The sequence below is a fragment of the Dendrobates tinctorius genome, unplaced genomic scaffold (assembly GCF_039654945.1).
Source record: "Dendrobates tinctorius isolate UK_male_01 unplaced genomic scaffold, ASM3965494v1 ptg000069l, whole genome shotgun sequence".
Taxonomy (NCBI): domain Eukaryota; kingdom Metazoa; phylum Chordata; class Amphibia; order Anura; family Dendrobatidae; genus Dendrobates; species Dendrobates tinctorius.
The window spans coordinates 21,752,941-21,779,286 of record NW_027361737.1 but is presented as its reverse complement, the minus strand read 5'-3'; the positions used below and the strand labels follow the sequence as shown (position 1 = coordinate 21,779,286).

The following is a 26,346-nucleotide window of genomic DNA, read 5'->3' as shown; positions in this document are numbered from 1 at the left end:
AGGTTAGCTTTGTTGACTTGTATGCCCTCTGCTCCTCAGTGCTCAGTGATGCTCTCTATAAGTGGTCGCCACTTAATGGCTTAGTTTCTGTGATTCCTAAACGCTTCCGCTGTTTCTATAATGCCACTCACTGCTGATTGTGGAATATATAGGAGGGAAGACATGCCATGAACTGACTAGTTACATGGGTGACCTCCTATTGCAGGACCACAGTGGCATCAGTGATCTCTAAAACATCACAAAGACAGGCAGCTTGGTGCAAAAAAAAGAAATCAATGATTACGAAGTGCGTCGCAAAACATCTTTTCATAAAGTGGATATTTTTATATTGGTCAACTGAAATATTGATTGCAAGATCTCTGTTCAACCTTTTTAATACTAACCCATTGTTCTTTCTTATAGAGGTGGCCTATTTCAACTGCTCCATTAATAATGGAGGCTGCAGCCACTTCTGTATAGAGGCTGAGAACAGTACGTCTCGCAGCTGCAGCTGTGCTTCAGGGTACAAGCTAGGTATCGATTTTCGCACTTGTCAACCAGCTGGTAAGTTTCTCCACTGCTTTTTGGTCCTCATCTCTTCAACAGACTATCTGTTTTCATTTTCCAGATGAATATACTGTACAACAGGGAGACTAACAATTTTTTTTGACTAACACACCAGACTGGGTTCAACTGAATCATATGCTATTTACAAATTGCTTATTGGCCAAAGAGATTCCAAAACTTTGGACTGTATATTAAAACACAATTAATATCTAAACTAGCGGTGTAGAACCTCCGACTCGCGAGCCAATTATGGCCTCCAATGTCATTACATTTCCGGGGTACACAGTGCTTGGTTGGCATTCCCATTTTGCCATTTGGAGTCCATTTAATTTCTTCTTACACTGTGAGCACGCACATACAGCATTTCACTACTGAACTCTGTGGCTCATGCAATGAAGGATTATGTCCTGATGTCGATCATTGCCAGCATCAGGACATTCTATGCCAGCAAAGTTAGTGCACTCTCGTCTCCCTTCCTGATAATGAAAGCACCAGACATAGTGCATTGTTTCCTATGTGATGTATATGCCCCAGTCCCAGTGTCTCCTATGTTATGTATATGTCCCAATATGTGTCTCCTATGTGACGTATATGCCCCAGTGTCTCTTAAGTGATGTACCATGAAGGAAATAATTATTTGATCCCTTGCTGATTTTGTAAGTTTGCCCACTGACAAGTAGAAGGATAAATGACGCGCACTCTTGCTAGGGTGTAGGTGCAGGCTGAACATGGACCTCGTCCAGTAACAGTAATCAGGAGGAAAAAAGCCTCACTCAAAATATCAATTGATTGCAAAGAAATTCTTGTGTTTTTATTTCATTAACAAAAAGTTCATCACAAAAACCGTATCAGTGAAAACAAGGTGACGTTTCGACCCTGTCCCTGATCTTTTTCAAACCTCACTTTTAAAAGAGAGGATCTATACTGGAAGAATAAAGTGGAAGACAATTCCCATCTGGGGCTTAAGCGTTGTGGGGTCAGGAGAATATGGTGAACTCATTTTGTGTGAATTTGGAGCAATCACTTGTTCTTGTTTACCTAATTGCAAAGAGCAGAAAGTTTATACATTTCGCTAATAAACCTAATTTGAAATTGGTGTTTAAATATTTTTGAGCACTACTCTATCTATCTATCCTGGGGGAAATAAGTATTTGATCCCTTGCTGATTTTGTAAGTTTGCCCACTGACAAAGACATGAACAGTCTATAATTTTAAGGGTAGGTTAATTTTAACATTGAGAGATAGAATATCAAAAATAAAATCCAGAAAATCACATTGTATAAATTATATAAATTTAGTTGCATTTTGCAGTGAGAAATAAGTATTTGATCCTCTACCAACCATTAAGAGTTCTGTCTTCTACAGACCAGTTAGATGCTCCTAATCAACTCGTTACCTGCATTAAAGACCTGCACAAAGCTGGAATGGGCTATAAAACCATATGTAAGGCGATGGGTGAGAAGGAGACAACTGTTGGTGAAATAGTATGAAAATGGAAGAAATACAAAATGGCTGTCAATCGACATCGATCTGGGGCACCATGCAAAATCTCACCTTGGGGGATTTCCTTGATGATGAGGAAAGTGAGAGATCAGCCTAAAACTACATGGGGGAACTTGTTAATGATCTCAAGGCAGCTGAGACCACAGTCACCAAAAAAACCATTGGTAACACATTATTCCATAAAGGTTTAAAATCCTGCAGTTCCCGCAAGGTCCCCCTGCTCAAGAAGGCACATGTGCAGGCCTGTCTGAAGTTTGCCAATGAACACCTGGATGATTGTGTGAGTGATTGGGAGAAGGTGCTGTGGTCAGATGAGACAAATATTGAGCTCTTAACTCAAAGTCGCCATATTTGGAGGAAGACAAATGCTACCTATGACCCGAAGAACACTGTCCCCACTGTCAAGCATGGAGGTGGAAATATTATGTTTTAGGGGTGTTTCTCTGCTAAGGGCACAGGACTACTTCACCGCATCAATGAGAGAATGGATGGAGCCATGTACAGTAAAATCCTGAGTGACAACCTCCTTCCCTCCGCCAGGACATTAAAAATAGGTCATGGCTGGGTCTTCCAGCAAGACAATGACCCAAAACATTCAGCCAAGGCAACAAAGGAAAGGCTCAAAAAAAAGCACATTATAAGGTCATGAAGTGGCCTAGCCAGTCTCCAGACCTTTATCCCATAGAAAACTTATGGAGGGAGTTGAAGCTCCGAGTTGCCAAGCGACAGACTCAAAATCTTAATGATTTTGAGATGATCTGCAAAGAGAAGTGGATCAAAATTCCTCTTGACATGTGCACAAACCTCATCATCAACTGCAAAAAAAAGTCTGACTGCTGTACTTGCCAACAAGGCTTTTGCCACCAAATACTTACAGTGGGGCAAAAAAGTATTTAGTCAGTCAGCCATAGTGCAAGTTCCACCACTTAAAAAGATGAGAGGCGTCTGTAATTTACATCATAGGTAGACCTCAACTATGGGAGACAAACTGAGAAAAAAAAATTCAGAAAATCACATTGTCTGTTTTTTTTTCCTTTTATTTGCATATTATGGTGGAAAATAAGTATTTGGTCAGAAACAAGCAATCAAGATTTCTGGCTCTCACAGACCTGTAACTTCTTCTTTAAGAGTCTCCTCTTTCCTCCACTCATTACCTGTAGTAATGGCACCTGTTTAAACTTGTTATCAGTATAAAAAGACACCTGTGCACACCCTCAAACAGTCTGACTCCAAACTCCACTATGGTGAAGACCAAAGAGGTGTCAAAGGACACCAGAAACAAAATTGTAGCCCTGCACCAGGCTGGGAAGACTGAATCTGCAATAGCCAACCAGCTTGGAGTGAAGAAATCAACTGTGGGAGCAATAATTAGAAAATGGAAGACATACAAGACCACTGATAATCTCCCTCGATCTGGTGCTCCACGCAAAATCCCACCCCGTGGGGTCAGAATGATCACAAGAACGGTGAGCAAAAATCCCAGAACCACGCGGGGGGGGACCTAGTGAATGAACTGCAGAGAGCTGGGACCAATGTAACAAGGCCTACCATAAGTAACACACTACGCCACCATGGACTCAGATCCTGCAGTGCCAGACATGTCCCACTGCTTAAGCCTGTACATGTCCGGGCCCGTCTGAAGTTTGCTAGAGAGCATTTGGATGATCCAGAGGAGTTTTGGGAGAATGTCCTATGGTCTGATGAAACCAAACTGGAACTGTTTGGTAGAAACACAACTTGTCGTGTTTGGAGGAAAAAGAATACTGAGTTGCATCCATCAAACACCATACCTATTGTAAAGCATGGTGGTGGAAACATCATGCTTTGGGGCTGTTTCTCTGCAAAGGGGCCAGGACGACTGATCCGGGTACATGAAAGAATGAATGGGGCCATGTATCGTGAGATTTTGAGTGCAAACCTCCTTCCATCAGCAAGGGCATTGATGATGAAACGTGGCTGGGTCTTTCAACATGACAATGATCCAAAGCACACCGCCAGGGCAATGAAGGAGTGGCTTCGAAAGAAGCATTTCAAGGTCCTGGAGTGGCCTAGCCAGTCTCCAGATCTCAACCCTATAGAAAACCTTTGGAGGGAGTTGAAAGTCCGTGTTGCCAAGCGAAAAGCCAAAAACATCACTGCTCTAGAGGAGATCTGCATGGAGGAATGGGCCAACATACCAACAACAGTGTGTGGCAACCTTGTGAAGACTTACAGAAAACGTTTGACCTCTGTCATTGCCAACAAAGGATATATCACAAAGTATTGAGATGAAATTTTGTTTCTGACCAAATACTTATTTTCCACCGTAATATGCAAATAAAAGGAAAAAAAATCAGACAATGTGATTTTCTGGATTTTTTTTTTCTCAGTTTGTCTCCCATAGTTGAGGTCTACCTATGATGTAAATTACAGACGCCTCTCATATTTTTAAGTGGTGGAACTTGCACTATTGCTGACTGACTAAATACTTTTTTGCCCCACTGTATTTCTCACTGCAAAATGCAAATAAATTTATATAATTTATACATTACGATTTTCTGGATTTTATTTTTGGTATTCTATCTCTCAGTGTTAAAATTAACCTACCCTTAAAATTATCGACTGTTCATGTCTTTGTCAGTGGGCAAACTTACAAAATCAGCAAGGCATCAAATACTTATTTCCCCCATTGTATATTCCCCAGTGCCTGTGTCTCCTATGTGATGTATATGGCCCAGTGTCTCTCTCTCTCTTCTCTAGTATTAGCTATCCCTCCTAGCTTTGTGTCATCAGCAAATTTAATCAGTTTACCCTCAATTCCTTCATCTAAATCGTTGATAAAGATGTTGAACAATACAGGGCCCAGGACAGAACCCTGTGGTACCCCACTTGAGACATTCTTCCAACTGGATGTGCAGCCATTTACGACCACTCTTTGGGTCCGATCACTAAGCCAGTTATGAATCCACCTAACCGTTGCCTTGTCCATTCCATACTTCGCCATTTTTTCAATAAGGATTGTATGAGAGACTTTGTCAAATGCTTTGCTGAAGTCAAGCTATACTATATCTACAGCATTTCCTTGATCCACCCAATCAGTGATTCTGTCATAGAAGGACATTAAGTTAGTCTGACATGACTTATTAGTTACAAACCCATGCTGACTCTCCATTCTTATCCAGGTACTGACATACATGTTGTTTAATAATTTGCTTTATTGCATTAAATTCCTGTCTAATTGCAGTAACACATGCTGAACAAAGGGGTCTCATTTTGTTACTTTGAAAAAAGAAATAGAATGTGTCATGGCCGACTTAATGGGATATACATTAATGGCCAAAAGTGTTGGCATCCTTGAAATTGTTTCAGAAAATGTATTTGTTCCAGAAAAATATTGCAATTACACGTTTTGCTATACACATGTTTATTTCCTTTGTGTGTATTGGAACAACACAAAAAAGCAGAAAGAAAACATATTGGATATAATTTCACACAGCTTAATATTTGGTTGCACACCTTTTGGAATAAATAACTGCAATCAATCACTTCCTATAACCATCAACAAGCTTCTTACACCTCTGAACTTGAATTTTGGACCACTCTTCTTTTGTAAACTGTTCCATGCCTTTCATATTTGAAGGGTGCCTTCTCCCAACAGCAATTTTAAGATCTCTTTACATGGTATCCAGTGGAATTTAGATCCGTACTCATTGCTGGCCACTTCAGAACTCTCCAGCGCTTTGTTTCCATTCATTTCTGGATGCTTCTTCAAGTATGCTTGGAGTCATTGTCCTGCTGGATGACCCATGACCTAGGACACAAACCTAGCTTTTTGACACTGGGCACTGCATTCCGACTTATAATCCTTTGGTAATCTGCAGATTTCATGACGCCTTGCACACAGTCAAGGCACCTAGTGCCTGAAGCAGAAAAACAATCCCAAAACATCTTTGAACCTTCACTATATTTGACTGTAGGAACTGTGTTCTTTTCTTTGTAGGCCTCATTCCATTTTCGGTGATCAGTAGAATAGTGTGCTTTGCCACAAAACTCTGTGCTGGCCTTATCTGTCCACAAGACGCTTTTCCAGATGGATTTTGGCTTACATAAATTTTAGCAAACCGTAGTCTAGCTGTTTTTCTGTCAGTGTCAGCAGTGGGGCCCTCCTGGGTCTCCTGCTATAGCATTTCATTTAATTCAACTGTCAACAGATAGTTCGTGCTTACACTGATGCACCCTGAGCCTGCAGGACAGCTTCAATTTCTTTGGAACTTGATCGGGGCTATTTATCCAACATCCTGACTATTCTGCATTTTTTCATTTCAACCTTTCATGAATTTTTCTCTGCTGTCCACATCCAGGCAGATTATCTACAGTGCCATAGGTTGTAAACCTCTTGATTATGTTGTGCACTGTGTACAAAGGAACATCAAGATGTCTGGAGATTGACTTGTAACCTTCAGATTGTTAATATTGTTCAGCAGTTTTGGTTCTCAAGTCTTAAGACAGTTCTCTTCTCCTCTTTATTTGCTCCATGCTTCATGTGACACACACAGACACACAACCCAAAGATGGAGTGAACTTCTACCCTTTTTATGTTGTTTCATGTGTGATTTTCATATTGTCCTCACCTGTTACTTGCCACAGGTAAGTTTGATTGAGCATCACATGCTTAAAACAAAGTTGTTTACGCACATTTTTGGAAGGGTGCCAACAATTTTGCCCTGCCTATTTTCGAGGTTTTGCATGAAATTATGTCCAATTTGCCTTTTTATTCTCTCTTTTTTTGTGTTGTTCATATAAACACAAAGGAAATAAAAATGTGTATAAGAAAACGAGTAATTGGAACAATTTTCTGAGAGAAATACTTGATTTTCTGGAACAATTTCAAGGGGGTCAGGAATTCCCACCATGACTGTAACTTTACATATTCAGTATTACAAAAAAGTTATTTGTACCATTCTTCACATTTTCAAGATCTTTCCTTGTAATCAGTAAATGGGATCACTCTTGTTTAAATCCAGAGGCTGAAATTTCTCCTGGCCATGTAGTGATCACACATGTGTATGACGTCTTACAGGTAAATTATGGTTAATAGCACTCTGTCTTATGGGAGAGTGTAATGGGACCCATAGAGGAAAATCACTGGAAAGAGTTCCGCAGCTGTCTTTAAGTGAATCCCATAGACTGTCCCATATATATGTGATACACCAGGTATACAGGACACCTCAATTCTTCTTTAATATAGGATTTCGGTCAAGTCCCTACTGTCCTAGATGTAAATCTAACATAGCAGATATGCTTCATATGATGCGGAACTGTCCTATCTTGGTGTCCTTTTGGAAGAATGTTGTAGCAATGATTAACAGGGTTTATTCAGTTGATGTAGAGCTTACACCATTAGTATGTATATTGAAGATCTGTCTATTGATGAGTCTGGCAAAATTGCGGCAGCACGTATGTTATATATGGCAAGAAAATTGATAGCCCAAAAATGGATAGCTGATCAGGAGCCTATGATATCAGAATTTATTGATAAAGTTAACTGGTTAGTAAATTTGGAAAAAGACATATACTTAAAAAGAGATGCTATACCTAAATTTGACAAGATATGTGGTCTATGGATTGATGACTCTGGTTCGACATCTAGGGAATTGAGGAGATTTCGCCACGGCTTGCTTTGAGCTGTGTTTATATGATGCCTCAAATTAAGCTTCTTTGAAATGTAATAAAAATTTTATTAGTGTTTTCACAAGCGATATGTAATTGGTTTGACTATTGTTACTATGTTCAAATATTTGTTCATCCAATTATACTGGTTTTGCAGAGCCAAGATGTATAAATAACGCATGAATAATGTTTCTTAACCCCTTTCTGCCATATGACGTACTATCCCATCCATGTGCCCTGGGACTTAATTCCCAGGGACGGGATCAGGGCCGGCTCCAGGTTTTTGAGGGCCCCGGGCGAAAGTGTCTCAGTGGGCCCCCCCCCTTAACACATACCATGATTCATGCCGTGTGACATCCGTGGTGCCGGCCAAAAATGGACTTGTCTCCGTGTGGATCACCCGGACACTCGCTCTGTGGCAAAACACGTTCATGTGAAGGAGGCTATTGATTATTAGTGTACGCATGAAAGAAAGAAGAGAGAGAGAAAGAAAGAATAGAGAGAGAGAGAACAGAAAGAGAGAAAGAAAGAGGGGAAATAAAGAACAGAGAAAGAAAGGAAGAACAGGGAGAGAAAGAACAGAGGGAAAGAAAGAAAGAGGGGAAAATAAAGAACAGAGAGAAAGAAAGGAAGAACAGAGAGAGAGAAACAGAGAGAGAAAGAAAAGAACAGAGAGAAAGAGAAAGAAAGAGGGTAAAGAAAGAACAAAGAGCGAAAGAAAGAGGGGAAAGAAAGAACAGAGAGAAAGAAAAAAAAAGAAAGAGAAAGAACAGAGAAAAAGAGTGGACAGAAAAAAAGAACAGAGAGAGAGAGAGAGAGAAAAAGAAGGAGGGGAAAGAACAGAGAGAAAGAAAGAGGGGAAAGAAAGCAGAAAGAAAGAGAACAGAGAGCGAGAAAGAAAGAAAGAGGAAAGAGAACAGACAGAGAGAGAGAAAGAACAGAGACAGAAAGAAAGAGGGGAAAGAAAGAGAACAGAAAGAACAGAGAGAGAAAAAAAAAGATTAGAGAGAAAGAACAGAGAGAGAGAAAGAAAGAGGGGAAAAAAGAACAGAGAGGGAGAGAGAAAGAAAGAAAGAAAGGGGAAAGAAAGAACGGAGAAAGAAAGAACAGAGAGAAAAAGAGTGGACAGAAAAAAAGAACAGGGAGAGAGAGAGAAAAAGAAGGAGGGGAAAGAAAGAAAGAACAGAGAGGTAGAGAGAAAAAGAAAGAGGGGAAAGAAAGCAGAAAGAAAGAAAGAGAGAGAACAGACAGAGAGAGAGAAAGAACAGAGAAAGAAAGAAAGAGGGGAAAGAAAGAGAACAGAGAGAGAGAAAAAAAAAGATTAGCGAGAAAGAACAGAGAGAGAGAAAGAAACAAAGAAAGAAATATTCTATAAAGATACCATAGCAGCCCGGCTCCCATTGTAGTGCCCACCTGAGCCTCCTGGTGCAGGGCATATCATGATCTGCTCACATGGCCGACATCCCCGATTGCAAGGCGATCCCGCTGTCCGCTCTGTCAGAGGAGGACACGGTGATGGATATGAAGCATTCCCTGAAGTGCCTCCTTGGTTCCGTCATAATATCCTCCCGAAATTACCTCATTTCTGGTCAGATTCCAGCACGTCACTTCTGGTAGATCGTTACGTGAGAGTTTTAAAGTGCTCATTGGGGCTCCGCTGTGTACTCCTATGTCCGCGGAAAAAGTAAGCTCCCGGCTGGGGCAGTCTCTCTCTCAAAATCGGGACTGTCTCGCTGGATCCGGGACGGTTGGGACTCGGGAGGTATAAATGCTCCCCACCATACACCTCGTACACACATGGCTCCGCTTTGTATGCCTCGTACACACACGTCTCCGCTCGATACACCTTGTACACCCCTGGCTCTGCTCCACTCCATAAACACACGGCTCAGTTCCGTACACATAGGGCTCCGTTCCGTACACCTCGTACACACACGGCTCTGATCCGTACACCACGTACACATGCGGCTCCGCACACCTCATACACACATGGCTCTGCACCGTACACCTTGTACACACATGGCTCCGCTCCGTACACCTCGTACACATGCGGCTCTGCACCGCACACTTTGTACACACATGGCTCCGCTCCATACATTTCGTACACACATGGCTCCACTCCGTACACCTCGCACACACATGGCTCTGCTACGGTACACCTCGTACACACATGGCTCTGCTCTGGTACACCTTGTACACACGCAGCTCCGCTCCTTACACCTTGTACACATGGCTCCGCTCCGTAAACCTTGTGCACACACGGCTCCGCTCCATACACCTCGTGCACACACGGCTCTGCTCCGGTACACCTCGTACACACATGGCTCCGCTCCGTACACCTCGTACACACACGGCTCTGCTACATCCACCCTGTAAACCCCTCCTGACCCCACACAGAAACTTTACCTCATCCAGACCAGCACCATAATGACGCAACCAGCACAGCAGAGTCCTGCAGCCACCCTGATCATGTGACCCCTGACTCCTCCCCTCCTGTGACCTCATCACAGGTCCTGTGTCGCACACAAGATTACAGCCGAAGCGTTGATCATTGCTGGCTCTAAGGGGCTGCGTGGGTCCCTCAGGGAGGGCGCAGGATGGGGTTGGTACATGGGGGGCGTGGCGGCGCCGGCAGGTATCCCAGACAGCGTGAGTGGGCCCCCCCATCTCGCCAGGGCCCTGGCACTTGCCCGGGTGCTGACGCCAGCCCTGGACGGGATAGTACGTCATAGCGATCGCGGCCGGGTGTAAGCTGATTATCACAGCTGACACCCGGCACTGTGTGCCAGGGGCAGTCACGGACCGCTCCTGACACGTTAACCCCTGGCACACTGCGATCAAACACGATCGCAGCGTACCGGGGTTTAGGGAAGCATCAGCAGGGAGGGGGCTCCTTGCGTGCTTCCCTGAGACCCCCACAGCAGCTCAATGTGCAGCGGGGGCCTCCTTCCCTCCGGATCCAAAATGGCAGCGAGGACCTTCGGGGGCCTGCAGGGAACCGGCTTCCTCATGTCTGCAAAGCGAAGGCACGAGGAAGCCTTCTGCACTGCCTGTGACAGATCGCTGATCTGTCACAGCGATCTGTGATGTGACAGATCAGCGATCTGTCACATGACAGTTATGTCCCCCCTGGGACATTGTAATAAAGTTAAAAAAAAAAGTGTAAAAATAATTTATAAAAAAAAATCGCTAAATAAAAAAAAAAAAATTCCCTAATAAATTCATTTTTGGGAAATAAAAAAAAAACAATAAAAGTACACATTTTTGGTATCGCTGCGTCCATAATGACCTGCCCTATAGCACTGTCCCACTAGTTAATCCCTTTATTGAACCCCTTAAAAAATAAAAAAAGCAAAAAATAAAGCTTTATCATCATACCGCCGAACAAAAAGTGCAATAACGCGCGATCAAAAAGACGGATATAAATAACCATGGTACCGCTGGAAATGTCATCTTGTCCCGCAAAAAACGAGCCGCCATACAGCGTCATCAGCGAAAAAATAAAAAAGTTATAGCTCACAGAATAAAGCGATGCAAAAATAATTATCTTTTATATAAAATTGTTTTCATTGCATAAAAGCGCCAAAACATAACAAAAAAAACATAATTGAGGTATCGCTGTAATTGTACTGACCCGAAGAATAAAACCGCCTTATCAATTTCACCGCACGCGGAACGGTGTAAACGCACCCCCCAAAAGAAATTCTTGAAATGCTGGTTTTTGTTCATTCTGCGTCCAAAAAATCGGAATAAAAAGCGATCAAAAAAGTCACGTGCCCGAAAATGGTACCAATAAAAACGTCAACTCGTCCCGCAAAAATAAGACCTCACATGACAGTGGGTCAAAATATGGAAAAATTATAGCTCTCAAAATGTGGTCATGCAAAAACTATTTTTACAATAAAAAGCATCTTTTAGCGTATGACAGCTGCCAAAAATAAAAACCCGCTATAAATAGTAAATCAAACCCCCCTTTATCACCCCCTTAGTTAGGGAAAAATAATAAAATTAAAAAAATGTATTTATTTCCATTTTCCCATTAGGGTTAGGGCTAGTGCTAGGTTTAGGGCTGAGATTAGGGTTAGGGGTGTTTTGGGGTTAGGGTTGGAGTTAGAATTGGGGGTTTCCACTGTTTGGGCACATCAGGTGCTCTCCAAATGCAGCATGGCGTCTGATCTCAATTCCAGCCAATTCTGTGTTGAAAAATTCAAATGGTGCTCCTTCCCTTCCAAGCTCTGCCATGTGCCCAAACAGTGTTTTACCCACACATATGGGGTATCAGCTTACTCAGGACAAATTGCAAAACACCTTTTGGGGTCCAATTTATCCTGTTACCCTTAGGAAAATAAAAAATTGGGGGCAAAAATATCATTTTTGTGGAAAAAAATGATTTTTTTATTTTCATGCCCGGGCGTTATAAACTTCTGTGAAGCACTTGGGGGTTCAAAGTGCTCACCACACATCTAGATACGTTCCTTAGGGGGTCTATTATCCAAAATGAGGTCACTTGTGGGGGGTTTCCACTGTTTAGGTACATCAGGGGCTCTCCAAAGGCAACATGACACCCGCAGACCATTCCATCAAAGTCTGCATTCCAAAACGTCACTACTTCCCTTCCGAGCCTTGACGTGTGCCCTTACAGTAGTTTTCTCCCACATATGGGGTATCAGCGTACTCAGGACAAATTGGACAACAACTTTTGGGGTCCAATTTCTCCTGTTACCATTGGGAAAATAAAAAAAATTGGGGACTAAATGATCATATTTGTGGAAAAAAATTATTTTTTTTATTTTCACGCCCGGGCATTATAAACTTCTGTGAAGCCCTTGGGGGTTCAAAGTGCTCACCAAACATCTAGATAAGTTCCTTGGGGGGTCTAGTTTCCAAAATGGTGTCATTTGTGGGGGGTTTCCACTGTTTAGGCACATCAGGGGCTTTCCAAACGCGGCATGGCGTCCAATCCCAATTCCAGCCAAAAAAGTTAACTGGTGCTGCTTCCCTTCCGAGCTCTGCTATGCGCCCAAATTACCCTCACATATGGGGTATCAGCGTACTCAGGACAAATTGCACAATAACTTTTGGTGTCCTGATACCCTTGGAAAAATAAAAATTGAGGGTGAAAAGATCATTTTTGTGGAAAAAATATGATTTTTTAATTGTACAACTGTAAGTTATAAACTTCTGTGAAGCTCTTGGGGGTTCAAAGTTCTCACCACTATCTAGATAAGTTCCTTGGGGGGTCTAGTTTTCAAAATGGTGTCATTTGTGGGTAGTTTCCACTGTTTTGGTACATCAGGGGCTTTCCAAACGTGACATGGTGTCCGATCTCAATTCCAGCCAAAAAAGTCAAATGGCGCTGCTTCCCTTCCGAGCTCTGCCATGCGCCCAAATAGTCGTTTAAACCCACATATGGGGTATCAGCGTACTCAGGACAAATTGCACAATAACTTTTAGGGTCCTGTTACCCTTGGGAAAATAAAAATTGGGGGTGAAAAGATCATTTTTGTGGAAAAAATATGATTTTTTAATTGTACCACTGTACGTTATAAACTTCTGTGAAGCCCTTGTGGGTTCAAAGTTCTCACCATATATCTAGATAAGTTCCTTGGGGGGTCTAGTTTCCAAAATGGGGTTACTTGTGGGGGGTTTCCACTGTTTAGGCACATCAGGGGCTCTCCAAACGTGACATGGCATCCGATCTAAATTCCAGCCAATTTTGCATTGAAAAAGTCAAACGGCGCTCCTTCCCTTCTGAGCTCTGCCATGCGCCGAAACAGTGGTTCCCCCCACATATCAGGTATCAGCGTACTCAGGAGAAATTGCACAATAGCTTTTACAGTCCAATTTCTCCTGTTACCCTTGGTAAAATAAAAAAAATTGGACCTGAAATAATTTTTTTGTGAAAAAAAGTTAAATGTTCAGTTTTTTTTTTAAACATTCAAAAAACTCCTGTGAAGCACCTGAAGGGTTAATAAACTTCTTGAATATGGTTTTGAGCACCTAGAGGGGTGCAGTTTTTAGAATGGTGTCACTTTTGGGTATTTTCTATCATATAGACCCCTCAAAGTGACTTCAAATGTGATGTGGTCCGTAAAAATAAAATGGTTTTGCAAAAATCGGAAATCGCTGGTCAAATTTTAACCCTTATAACTTCCTAACAAAAAAAAATTTGGTTCCAAAATTTTGTTGATGTAAAGTAAACATATGTGAAATGTTATTTATTAAGTTTTTTGTGTGCCATATCTCTGTGATTTAAGGGCACAAAAATTCAAAGTTGGAAAATTGCGAAATTTTCAAAATTTTCACCAAATTTCCATTTTTTTCACAAATAAACGCAAGTTATTTGAATGAAATTTTACCACTAACATGAAGTACAATATGTCACGAGAAAACAATATCAGAATCACCGGGATCTATGGAAGCGTTTCAGAGTTATTACCTCATAAAGGGACAGTGGTCAGAATTGTAAAAATTGGCCCGGTCATGAACGTGCAAACCACCCTTGAGGGTTAAGGGGTTAAGGTTGGGGGTGGAGAGCTGTGTTTCTCCAGTGTTTGGTTGTTGTTGTTTTTCTCTTTGTGTTAATCTTTATAAAATTCAATAAAAAAATTTGATTTAATAGCACTTTGTCTTGGGAAGAGTTGAGAGTCTGTATGACCATCATATGACCATAGCAGGTTTTTAGCCTCTGAGATGTTCCTATTCAATAACTGTATCTTGAAAACTGAAGAATTGATACAAAAATGATTTAAAATTTGCAAAACTGGTATAGTATAGGCACACAATGTAACCCATCTTTGAACAGAGCCACCATTGAGATTTTGAGAGCCCTATACAGCAAATGATTCTAGACCTTGGCCAAAGACTAACAACTATACTGTATATGTATTTGTAAGAGAATCAACCAAAAGTGGACAAACAGAAAAATTCCCATAAATCACAATTTATATTGTTTTCATTACAATCCACTTGACTTAACCACAAACAAAAACCATGGATGCACAAATCCATGTCGATGTATAGGGGCACCATTCTTGCGTTATTTATTTTGAGGGTGCCCACCTCTGCGGTCAGTCAGTGTTTTTAGGGACATAGTAGGAATATCTCTGCCCTTACGTCCCTACAGTACCTGGATTCGCTAGTTTACACCTGCCTTCAATGAAGATATATATCTGTGTATCATGTTTTTTTTGTGGTTAAGTCAAGTGGATTTTAATTAAACTAATAAAATTGTGATTTTAGAGAATTTTTCTTTTAGTTTTAGGCTCTGGCCAAACAACCCTCACTATCAGGCAAGTTCTGGAAAGTGATAGGAAGGGCATTAATGTCTATATTGGGGTCAGTTGACAATTTTTACTGACCAAAAAAAACCCTAAAGACAAGAATTTGTACAATACATTGACCTGCAAATAATAATTTCCCATGTTCCTCCTTAATGCCACTAAAATAAATAATAATAATACTCCAAATAATGCCACTGTATATATGCCCCCTTAATGAATAATATTGCCCTATGCACCCTTGAATAAATAATAATTCCTCCTGAATTCCCCCTTGTCAAGTAATGTGCCTCCTGACAAGCTTCTTAAATTAAATATGTGCCACTGTTTTGGACTTTCTGATTGACATATGAAAGAAGGGTTAACAGGCTTAACTCCCGTAATATTAACCTAATTGTTCAAGTTCCAACTTCATTAGAACATTCTATATGTAATTATTAATAAATAGGGAATCATGTTTTTTTACATTTTATTTCACTTTGAGAGTAATATAACCTATACTCAAGAATGGCACAAACACAAAACAAAATAAAATAATAAAATAATCAGAAAACGGGGTTAATCTGCATGTTATTGGTGTTATGGAGGAGTCCATCTGCAGTACTGAAAGTGTGACACTTGGGAGAAAATTAACTTTATTTCTCCCAGGAGTGGCCGGATTTAAGTCATATAGGTATGGCCGGAGCAGCTACAGCACTGAGAGCAGCAACTGCAAGCACACCTCAGCACTGATTGACAGCTGGCTCTGCAGTGCATGAGTGTATAGGACCACCAACTTGACGCATATACATACAGACACCAGGGATTTCAATAAATAATATGCAACTTTCCAACAAAAAAGTATATCAATCAACTCAGCTCCTCTTGCTCTAGAACATCCTGCCTGCAGATCAGACCCCATTTTCAAAATGACAGGTTCTCTTTAAGCATTCTGTTTTTGTGTAGTCAATCCCTGATGCCATTCTGACAATATTATGTTTAATATTATGTTTGATGGTTGACCAAGTTCTTTTTTAGTCATGAAATTCCTTCCATGACAAGTATTAGTTTTTGTTTATTATTCTTATTCCAGTGGTGGTGAGGTAACAGTGGGGTCATTGCATGTTGTAAACGTTCTTGAAGATATGGGTTTTCAAGTTCCGTCTGACAGTTCCAAGTGTGGTAGATAATGAGACTTGTTGGGACACGGAATTCCATAGGATGAGGGATACTTGGGAGAAGTCTTAGAGGCAATTGGAGGAGGAACATACAGTATGAGTATGGAGGACAGAAGAAGGTCTTGGGAGGACTTGAGAGAACATGAGTACATGTGAGAGGATATCAGGAGATTAGTTCAGAGATAGATGGAGGGGACGGATTATGGATGGTATTGTGAGCTAATGTTAGTAGTTTCAACTGGATCTATTTGGGAATTGTAAGCCAATGAAGATATTTGTAGAGGGGAGTAGCGGAGGAGTAGCGAGGAGAGAAGTGGATTAAATGGGCTGCACAGTTAAGGATGGACTGGAAAGGTGTTAGCTGGGAGGCCACAGAGGAGTATATTGCAGCAGTAAAGGCGTGAGATGATGAGAGCATGCACTAACATTTTAGTAGATTCAAGTTTCAGGATAGGACTGAGTCATTTTTGAGTCCTACCCACATGGAGCTTTAGGAACCGTGATGAGAAGAAGGATATGGCTGATAGACACTCTGGGATTCTGGACAGCAGAAAGGTGACGTCTGGGCCAGACAGGTAAGACAGAGCCTTGAAGGACACAACAGAGAGAGTCCGGGATGAGGAGCAGGGCCGATGTTAGGGCAGGACAAAATAGGCATTTACCTTGGGCCCCCACCACCCCAAGGGTCCCTAGCCAGTGGCTAATATTGGCAGACCACATGGCCACTATGATGCTTCCTCTCCCATCATTCCACCTCTGTGTTGACGTTGTGCCAGGCTGTGGAGCTGCTAAGGAGATGCACTGCAGAGGCTGGAGCAGTGGAGGAACAGGGAGAGGTGAGTATTATATATATATATATATTTTTTAAATCAGTGAGTACGTCATGACCATAATACTGGAGGACTAAAGGTTGTGCATTATACTATAGGGGGCTGCATAATACTACTGTATATGGGGCTGGATTATACTATATGGGACTGCATTATACTATATGGGACTGCATTATACTATAAGGGTTCTGCATTATACAATATGGGGCCTGCATTATAAAATATGGGGCCTGCATTATACCATATAGGTCCCCACTTTGTCTTCAACCGGCCATGATGAGGAGATAGAATGGGAATGGGAGACTCTAATTGTGCAGTTAGTAAGGTATAAGTAGATTCAGGAGAGGACAGGGTCTTTCATGCCAAGGGAAGAGAGGATCTGTAGTAGTAAAAGGGAGTGGTCAACTGTGTCAAAGACAGAGGACAGGTCTAGAAGTAGTGTAGAGAACTGTCATATAGTTTTGGTGATAAGTCATTAGTAATATATAATATAAGGAATAACATAGTTATTTGCTTATTAATGGACTGACTCTGGGTGGACATCATGTAAATATAAACATACCGTACTTAATACCGCCATGTATTCATTTTGAGATTGTGCTCAGAATATCTTCAGTTGCTCTGTTACTCCCTTAGTTCATATGGTTAAGAGAAGAGAAAGACTCCCACAGGGGTGATAAAAATGAAGAATTGATGGCAGCTGATAAGAACTTGTCCGTGTTTTGCAGGGGACTTTCCTTGTGGTAAAATGAAAATCTTCAACTCTGACTATTCAGCTCGTCTCACCGGAGCAAAAAAAGGACGTAAGGGAGACAGCCCTTGGCAGGTCAATACGTCTAGATTTTTTTCCTATGATATACCCGTAATATTGTTGAATCTAAAGGGTTGGTCCGATATCTAAAATGTCCATACTAATTCTACATTTTTACACCCTAGAAACTTTTGTACTTAGAGTTATTATAAAACAACTTACATTTTTCCCTATTCTACTATTCTCTAAAATTGTTTTTTTTTTATGATGATAGAAACTAAGTAACTGCAGCGCCACCCCCGATGGCATCCAGTTCCAGTAGGTGATAGATTCTACATGGATGTGAGTGCAGCCCCCTGTGACGGCCCTTTTGAGACTCCTCTCACACGAGACGCCACAGGAAGTGAAGTAAAAAAAAAAAACATGAGTTAGCAGGATAGGGAGGAGAGTAGGGAATTTTATAATACAGCTAATTATAAAAGTAATTAGACTGTAAAAATAGATATTTAGAAAGGACATTTTAGATACTGGACCCACCCTTTAAGTGCCTGTGTTAATAACGTTCACTTCTCATGCTACATTGCTGTACTTTCATCTGTTTTAATGTGTTCTACAATATTAATAATCATTATGATAGAACAATATTGTGATATGTTTCTCTCAGATAACAGATACTGGCTCCCTGGAATAAATATGTGCTAATCCAGGGGTTGGGAACCTGTGGCCTGTGGTTTAAAGCCTGCATTGTCATTTTCTTTGGGCCCCAGTCAGATTCCCGGGGACCGCAGTGCTTGGGTTGCCAGTGCCAGCCACCAGTGCTATAATTCCTCCATACACTGTGAGCACTCGCACGCAGCATTTACTACTGAACGGTGAGGCGTATGCAATGAAAGATTATATCCTGATGGCGGCCAGTGCCAGCGTTAGGATGTTCTTTGTGGGCGGAGTTAGCGCGATCTGCGCTTCCGATTTCCGATCCTGTAATGATCAAGCCAGCAGTCTCAGCGTCTCCTATGTAATGTATGCACCAGATGGACTGTCTCCTTTGTGATGTACGAGGGGCGCCTGAAAACTTCGAGGCCCACCCATGAAATCTTTTTTGCATGGTCTTGTTTTGCAATGCAATATGTTATTTAGTTAGTTGAATGGTCTCATGAGCAATCTGGATTTATTTTGATTTTTTTTGTTTCCATTAAGGCATTTTAAAGTTGGGTCGCAAGGCTGAAATATGGAAATGGAGAAGTTGGCAAAGTTCACACATCGGCAGCTGCAATTCACTCCTGTGGTTTCCAACTGCTTCAGCACCCACCCTATTCCCCTGATTTGGCTCCCTCGGACTATCACCTATTCCCACAGATGAAAAAGCACGTTGGTGTAAGGTGGAATTGCAGCCATTGCAACAGCCGATGTGTGAACTTTGCCAACTTCTCCATTTCCATATTTCAGCCTTGCGACCCAACTTTAAAATGCTGTAATGGAAACAAAAAAATCTAAATAAATCCAGATTGATCATGAGACCATTCAACTAACTAAATAAAATATTGCATTGCAAAACAAGACCATGCAAAAAGATTTCATGGGTGGGCCTCGAAGTTTTCAGGGCCCCTCGTATATACACCAGCCCCGGTGTCTCCTATGTAATATATGCAACAGCCCCAGTGTCTCCTATGTAATATATGCAACAGCCCCAGTGTCTCCTATGTAATATATGCAACAGCCCCAGTGTCTCCTATGTAATATATGCAACAGCGCCAGTGTCTCCTATGTAATATATGCAACAGCCCAAGTGTCTCCTATGTAATATATGCAACAGCCCCTGTGTCTCCTATGTAATATATGCAACAGCCCCAGTGTCTCCTATGTAATATATGCAACAGCCCCAGTGTCTCCTATGTAATATGCAACAGCCCCAGTGTCTCCTATGTAATATATGCAACAGCCCCAGTGTCTGCTATGTAATATATGCAACATCCCCAGTGTCTCCTTTGTGGTGTATATACACTAGTCCAAGTGTCTCCTATGTAATATATGCAACAGCCCCAGTGTCTCCTATGTAATATATGCAACATCCCCAGTGTCTGCTATGTAATATATGCAACAGCCCCTGTGTCTCCTATGTAATATATGCAACAGCCCCACTGTCTCCTATGTAATATATGCAACAGCCCTAGTGTCTCCTATGTAATATATGCCACAGCCCCACTGTCTCCTATGTAATATATGCAACAGCCCTAGTGTCTCCTATGTAAATATATGCAACAGCCCCAGTGTCTCCTATGTAACATATGCAACAGCCCCAGTGTCTCCTATGTAATATATGCAACAGACCCAGTGTCTCCTATGTAATATATGCAACAGATCCAGTGTCTCCTATGTCATGTATATACAACAACCCCAGTGTCTTCAATGTGATATATATACACTAGACCAAGTGCCTTCCAGACGATGTATATACACCAGCCTCACTATCTCCTATGTGATGTACATATGGGTCGACCCGTCCCAGGGCTGTGGGGTACTCGGTACCGGGCCGGTGTCAGGGAGGATGTGTCGCGGCGGCGGTGACCCGGTCCGTAGCCCTGGGCGCCCAATTCAATGGTGGTTTTGGTGATATAGTTTATATGGATAGTTCGTGACGCCACCTGTGGTGTTTGGCAAGTAAGATGTTAAACCAACGCTGCATGCAGATCCACTGGGACTGATGGTGTGGTGCAGCAAAGATGGTGTAGCTCCCCACAGGTGGAGCTGTAGTCCCCGGGCAGTGTAGGTGCAATGGATGAGGAGAGGCGCAGAATGGTGGGGATGCTGGTACCCAGATGTAGCGGTGCTGAAGGCGTTAGCGACGAATGAATGGAGGACACCAGGGCTTGCAGTTTCAATGCTTTACTCACTGTTCGTGGTACACACGGGTGCCTGCCTCCGTGCCGTGTCCTCCGGGGTAGAGACTCAATCAACCTCCCGGGCAAGTCAGGACTCTCCTCTTCAACACTCCGCCAACATGTACCTTCCTGAACGACTCCGCCAATGCACCTTGTGGTGTGAAGCACTCCAGTACTTAGTTACCCTGGAATGCCTCCTTACTAGATGTTCCTAGAACTCTACTTGTATGACAGACAGTTGTAGCCTGCTCGGGGATGCTCCTGGATCCCGGCTCTCTATCCGTGTTGCTGTTGTGTCCCAAGTCTTGGATGGGAGTAGTGCATTTACAGCCAACTACTCCACCGGTGTCTGCTGCAGAACCATAAGTGTCCATACAACCTCGGGGACCGGGCCCCGGCCTTGCGCTGAGAACCTATAGGCAGGGTTCCTCTTCCAACCCACAACTCCTCTCTGTTCTCTCTACTCCTTCGTTCCGTACTTGTCTTTCTCTCTTATGGAAGCTTAGGTTGCAGTCCTACGTCTTTCTCCTTCTCTTCTCTTTCCCGTGCCAGCTGGCTCAGATCACTGAGGCAGCTGCAGCACTCCTTCCTCTATCCCTTCTTCCAGGGATCCTCACTCCTGTATGAGTGGCTTCTTTATCTGCCGCCTGCTGTCAGACTCCTCTGACTGCCTGACCTCCCGGTCTGAACTGAACTCTCTCCAAATCCCTTGCTTTCCCACTCTTTTATATCTAACTCCACCCACCTCCCAGCACATCTCATGTTACGAAGCAAGGACCCACGAAAGGTGCTCTGCTACCCTCTAAGCATGGAGCTGCAATGTGGTCCTTTGCTGAACTATCCTGTGTGTGGGTGCAGGTATTGAAGTGCGGAAAGGAGTTCCCAACTTACCAGGATGGTGGGGCACTACACCTTAGGAGAAGGTGCAGTACTTCTGTGGCGACTGAGCCTCAGGGGCGCCACACATACACCGGCCTCAGTGTCTCCTAAGTGATGTATATGTATCAGTGATTGTAGAAATGAGCACTTTGGCAAATTACATTTTGTTAAAATTTGCATTCATTCTTGAGATGTTTGCAGCTTTTGAGTTGGAGACTGAAAAACACTGCTGTCTAGTTTGTAAGCATTGAAGCTGGCTGGGATTAAGAGTAGAGTTGAGCGAAACGGGTCGAAAAAATTCAAAAGTCGCCGACTTTTGGCAAAGTCGGGTTTCATGAAACGAAACCCGACCCTAGGATGAGGTCGGCCACGAGGTCGGCGACTTACGCGCCAAAGTCGCGTTTCAAAAGTTTGTTTTGCGCTCTTTTTCAGCCAATCAGGATCCACGGACACTGTGGGCAACGTGATGACATAGGCACGGGTCACCACCATCTTTCAGAAGGGCATGCAAGTGATTGGCTTGCTTTGGTGGGCGTCACAGGGGGTATAAAAGGGCGTGCACGCCGACCGCCATCTTACTTCTGCCGATCTTAGCATAGGGAGAGGTTGCTGCTGATTCTGTAGGGAGAGCGTTAGGCAGGGAAGAAGACAGAAAAACTGCTTCTGCTGCTAGCGATTTGGCATGCACAACACACCAGTCACTGTGTGTGCAGTGCAAGGGGAGGCTATATAGTGGTGTATCAGTGGTGTTGGTTGTTGGGCTGCCTTCTAAGGCTTCCTGACAGGCTGGCATTGCTGTTTACCCACTGCTCCGCAAACTGCTTTTTTAAAAGCAATCCAATCTCCCTTATCCTCTAGTCACTTTGGTCACAGCTGCGCCATCGAGCCTGTCACATAGCGCTCAGATATTCATTGGGCCTCAAACTGCTTTTTTAAAAGCAAGCCCAATTTTTTTTTTTTGTCTTGCTGAGAAGAAAAAAAAACTGCTTCTGCTGCTGATAGCAATTTGGCCTGCACAACACACCAGTCACTGTGTGTGCAGTGCAAGGGGAGGCTATATTGTGGTGTATCAGTAGTGTTGGTTGTTGGGCTGCCTTTTAAGGCTTCCTGACAGGCTGGCATTGCTGTTTACCCACTGCTCCGCAAACTGCTTTTTTAAAAGCAATCCAATCTCCCTTATCCTCTAGTCACTTTGGTCACAGCTGTGCCATCGAGCCTGTCACATAGCGCTCAGATATTCATTGGGCCTCACACAATCCAAAAGTGTCCAGTGTCCAAAAGTGTGTGCAGAGATTCAAAATCTCACTTATCCTCTAGTCACTTAGGTCACAGCTGTGCCATCGAGCCTGTCACATAGCGCTCAGATATCAGTGGGCCTCACACAATCCAAAAGTGTCCAGTGTCCAAAAGTGTGTGCAGAGATTCAAAATCTCACTTATCCTCTAGTCACTTAGGTCACAGCTGTGCCATCGAGCCTGTCACATAGCGCTCAGATATCAGTGGGCCTCACACAATCCAAAAGTGTCCAGTGTCCAAAAGTGTGTGCAGAGATTCAAAATCTCACTTATCCTCTAGTCACTTAGGTCACAGCTGTGCCATCGAGCCTGTCACATAGCGCTCAGATATTCATTGGGCCTCACACAATCCAAAAGTGTCCAGTGTCCAAAAGTGTGTGCAGAGATTCAAAATCTCACTTATCCTCTAGTCACTTAGGTCACAGCTGTGCCATCGAGCCTGTCTCATAGTGCTCAGATATTCATTGGGCCTCACACAATCCAAAAGTGTCCAGTGTCCAAAAGTGTGTGCAGAGATTCAAAATCTCCCTTATCCTCTAGTCACTTAGGTCACAGCTGTGCCATCGAGCCTGTCACATAGCGCTCAGATATTCATTGGGCCTCACACAATCCAAAAGTGTCCAGTGTCCAAAAGTGTGTGCAGAGATTCAAAATCTCACTTATCCTCTAGTCACTTAGGTCACAGCTGTGCCATCGAGCCTGTCACATAGCGCTCAGATATCAGTGGGCCTCACACAATCCAAAAGTGTCCAGTGTCCAAAAGTGTGTGCAGAGATTCAAAATCTCACTTATCCTCTAGTCACTTAGGTCACAGCTGTGCCATCGAGCCTGTCACATAGCGCTCAGATATCAGTGGGCCTCACACAATCCAAAAGTGTCCAGTGTCCAAAAGTGTGTGCAGAGATTCAAAATCTCACTTATCCTCTAGTCACTTAGGTCACAGCTGTGCCATCGAGCCTGTCACATAGCGCTCAGATATCAGTGGGCCTCACACAATCCAAAAGTGTCCAGTGTCCAAAAGTGTGTGCAGAGATTCAAAATCTCACTTATCCTCTAGTCACTTAGGTCACAGCTGTGCCATCGAGCCTGTCACATAGCGCTCAGATATTCATTGGGCCTCACACAATCCAAAAGTGTCCAGTGTCCAAAAGTGTGTGCAGAGATTCAAAATCTCACTTATCCTCTAGTCACTTAGGTCACAGCTGTGCCATCGAGCCTGTCTCATAGTGCTCAGATATTCATTGGGCCTCACACAATCCAAAAGTGTCCAGTGTCCAAAAGTGTGTGCAGAGATTCAAAATCTCCCTTATCCTCTAGTCACTTAGGTCACAGCTGTGCCATCGAGCCTGTCACATAGCGCTCAGATATTCATTGGGCCTCACACAATCCAAAAGTGTCCAGTGTCCAAAAGTGTGTGCAGAGATTCAAAATCTCACTTATCCTCTAGTCACTTAGGTCACAGCTGTGCCATCGAGCCTGTCACATAGCGCTCAGATATCAGTGGGCCTCACACAATCCAAAAGTGTCCAGTGTCCAAAAGTGTGTGCAGAGATTCAAAATCTCACTTATCCTCTAGTCACTTAGGTCACAGCTGTGCCATCGAGCCTGTCACATAGCGCTCAGATATCAGTGGGCCTCACACAATCCAAAAGTGTCCAGTGTCCAAAAGTGTGTGCAGAGATTCAAAATCTCACTTATCCTCTAGTCACTTAGGTCACAGCTGTGCCATCGAGCCTGTCACATAGCACTCAGATATCAGTGGGCCTCACACAATCCAAAAGTGTCCAGTGTCCAAAAGTGTGTGCAGAGATTAAAATCTCCCCTGTCCTATAGACACCTTGTACCTTGTTTTACATACTATATAGTTTGTTGGATTTTGTCTACATTTCTACCAAAAATGAGGAAGGCTGGTGGAAGAGGCTGTGGAATTGGGCGGGGGTTGGCAGCTGGTAATGATGGTGTTGGTGGTGGATCTGATGGTAGTGGCAAGAGCAAAATAGGACCGAATGCAGGAGGTGTTGAGCCTGCGTCATCGTCTGGCTACATAAGGCCTCGAACGCTTAGTTTTCTAGGAGTTGGCAAACCGCTTTTAAAGCCAGAGCATCAGGAAAAAGTTTTGTCTTACATTGCTGACTCAGCCTCCAGCTCTATCGCCTCCTCTTCTTCAGTTGTAAAAAGTAAAAGCACTGAGTCGTCATTGGAGGCTCATGTTCATGAACCACACCTTTCCTTGTGTCCTTCACCCCAACCAAGACTGAAGGATGACGCAGGCCATACTACTGATTACTCCATGGAGCTGTTTTCACATACCATGCCTGGATTATCAAGTGAAATGGTGAATTACCCAGGCCAAGATGAATCTGACATGGAGTGCACTGATGCACAGCCGCTGATGGATGATTCTGCTGGTACATTCACTCAGAGCACTACATTGTCCTCGCAGTGTACAGAGCCAGATTCTGACCCTGATGAGACTCAGGTGCCCCTTCCCGCACACTATACCACCATACACGGTGACACAGAGGAAGGTGCACATGACATAGAAGAGGAGGTGATGGATGACCCAGTTGTTGACCCAGATTGGCATCCATTGGGGGAAGAGGGTGCTGCTTCCAATAGCTCAGATGAGGAGCATCCACAGCAGACATCGACATCGCAACAGCTGTTATCTGGCAGGCCCGGAGCACTCCAAAGACAGGTTCCAAACATCAAAAGAGTTGCTGGACAGCTTGTCCAGAGGGTCAAAAGATCACAGCGTGCTAGGCCGCAAAATGTCTGCCAAAGTAGGAAGAGTGCAGTGTGGCACTTTTTTGAACAAAATCCTCATGATCAGGCCAAGGTTATCTGTAAGAAGTGCGCAAAGACCTTTAGCCGAGGGAAAAATCTGAAAAATTTGAATACCAGTTGCATGCTTAGACATTTAACCAGCATGCACTTGCAAGCGTGGACACAACACCAAACCTCAAGTGCCACATGTGCAACTGATCACAACGAAGGTAGTCAGCAACGCTACATTGTTTCCCCCACTGTAAGCCCACCGGTTAGCACAGCAGCAAATGTTGAGGTGTCGTTGCAAGACCACAGCAGTCAGGGAATCCCACTGTTATATCAACGAAAGACTGATTCTAGGCCATCAGAAAGAACACCAACTCCATCACCATCATCAACCCTCTCTCAGTCCGCCCTGTCCACCGCTACTTCCACCATATGCAGCTCTCAAGTCCAGCTCACCCTCCCAGACACTATGAGTAGGTCAAGAAAGTACTCAGTCTCTCATCCGCATACACTGGGTTTGAACGCCCACATTGCCAAACTAATCTCGTTTGAGATGATGCCCTTTCGGTTGGTGGAAAGCACAGCTTTCCGCGAACTCATGGCCTATGCAGTACCACGCTATGACCTACCCAGTCGCCACTTCTTCTCTCGCAAAGCCATCCCAGCCCTCCACCATCATGTGAAAGACCGCATTGTCCATGCACTCAAGCAGTCAGTGAGCGGAAAGGTGCACCTCACTACTGATGCATGGTCCAGTCGGCATGGCCAGGGCCGTTACGTGTCCATCACTGCGCACTGGGTT

General features: G+C 43.3%; 1 protein-coding gene across 1 annotated transcript in view; it reads left to right on the top strand.

Annotated features, from left to right (window-relative positions):
* The window catches only part of PROC (protein C, inactivator of coagulation factors Va and VIIIa), a 226,464-nt gene that overhangs the window by 90,320 nt on the left and 109,798 nt on the right, over positions 1-26,346 (top strand). The window contains exons 6-7 of the mRNA XM_073581084.1: positions 403-543; positions 17,694-17,791. Of these exons, the coding sequence (XP_073437185.1) occupies positions 403-543; positions 17,694-17,791 (239 nt within the window). The remainder of the gene's footprint in view (positions 1-402; positions 544-17,693; positions 17,792-26,346) is intronic.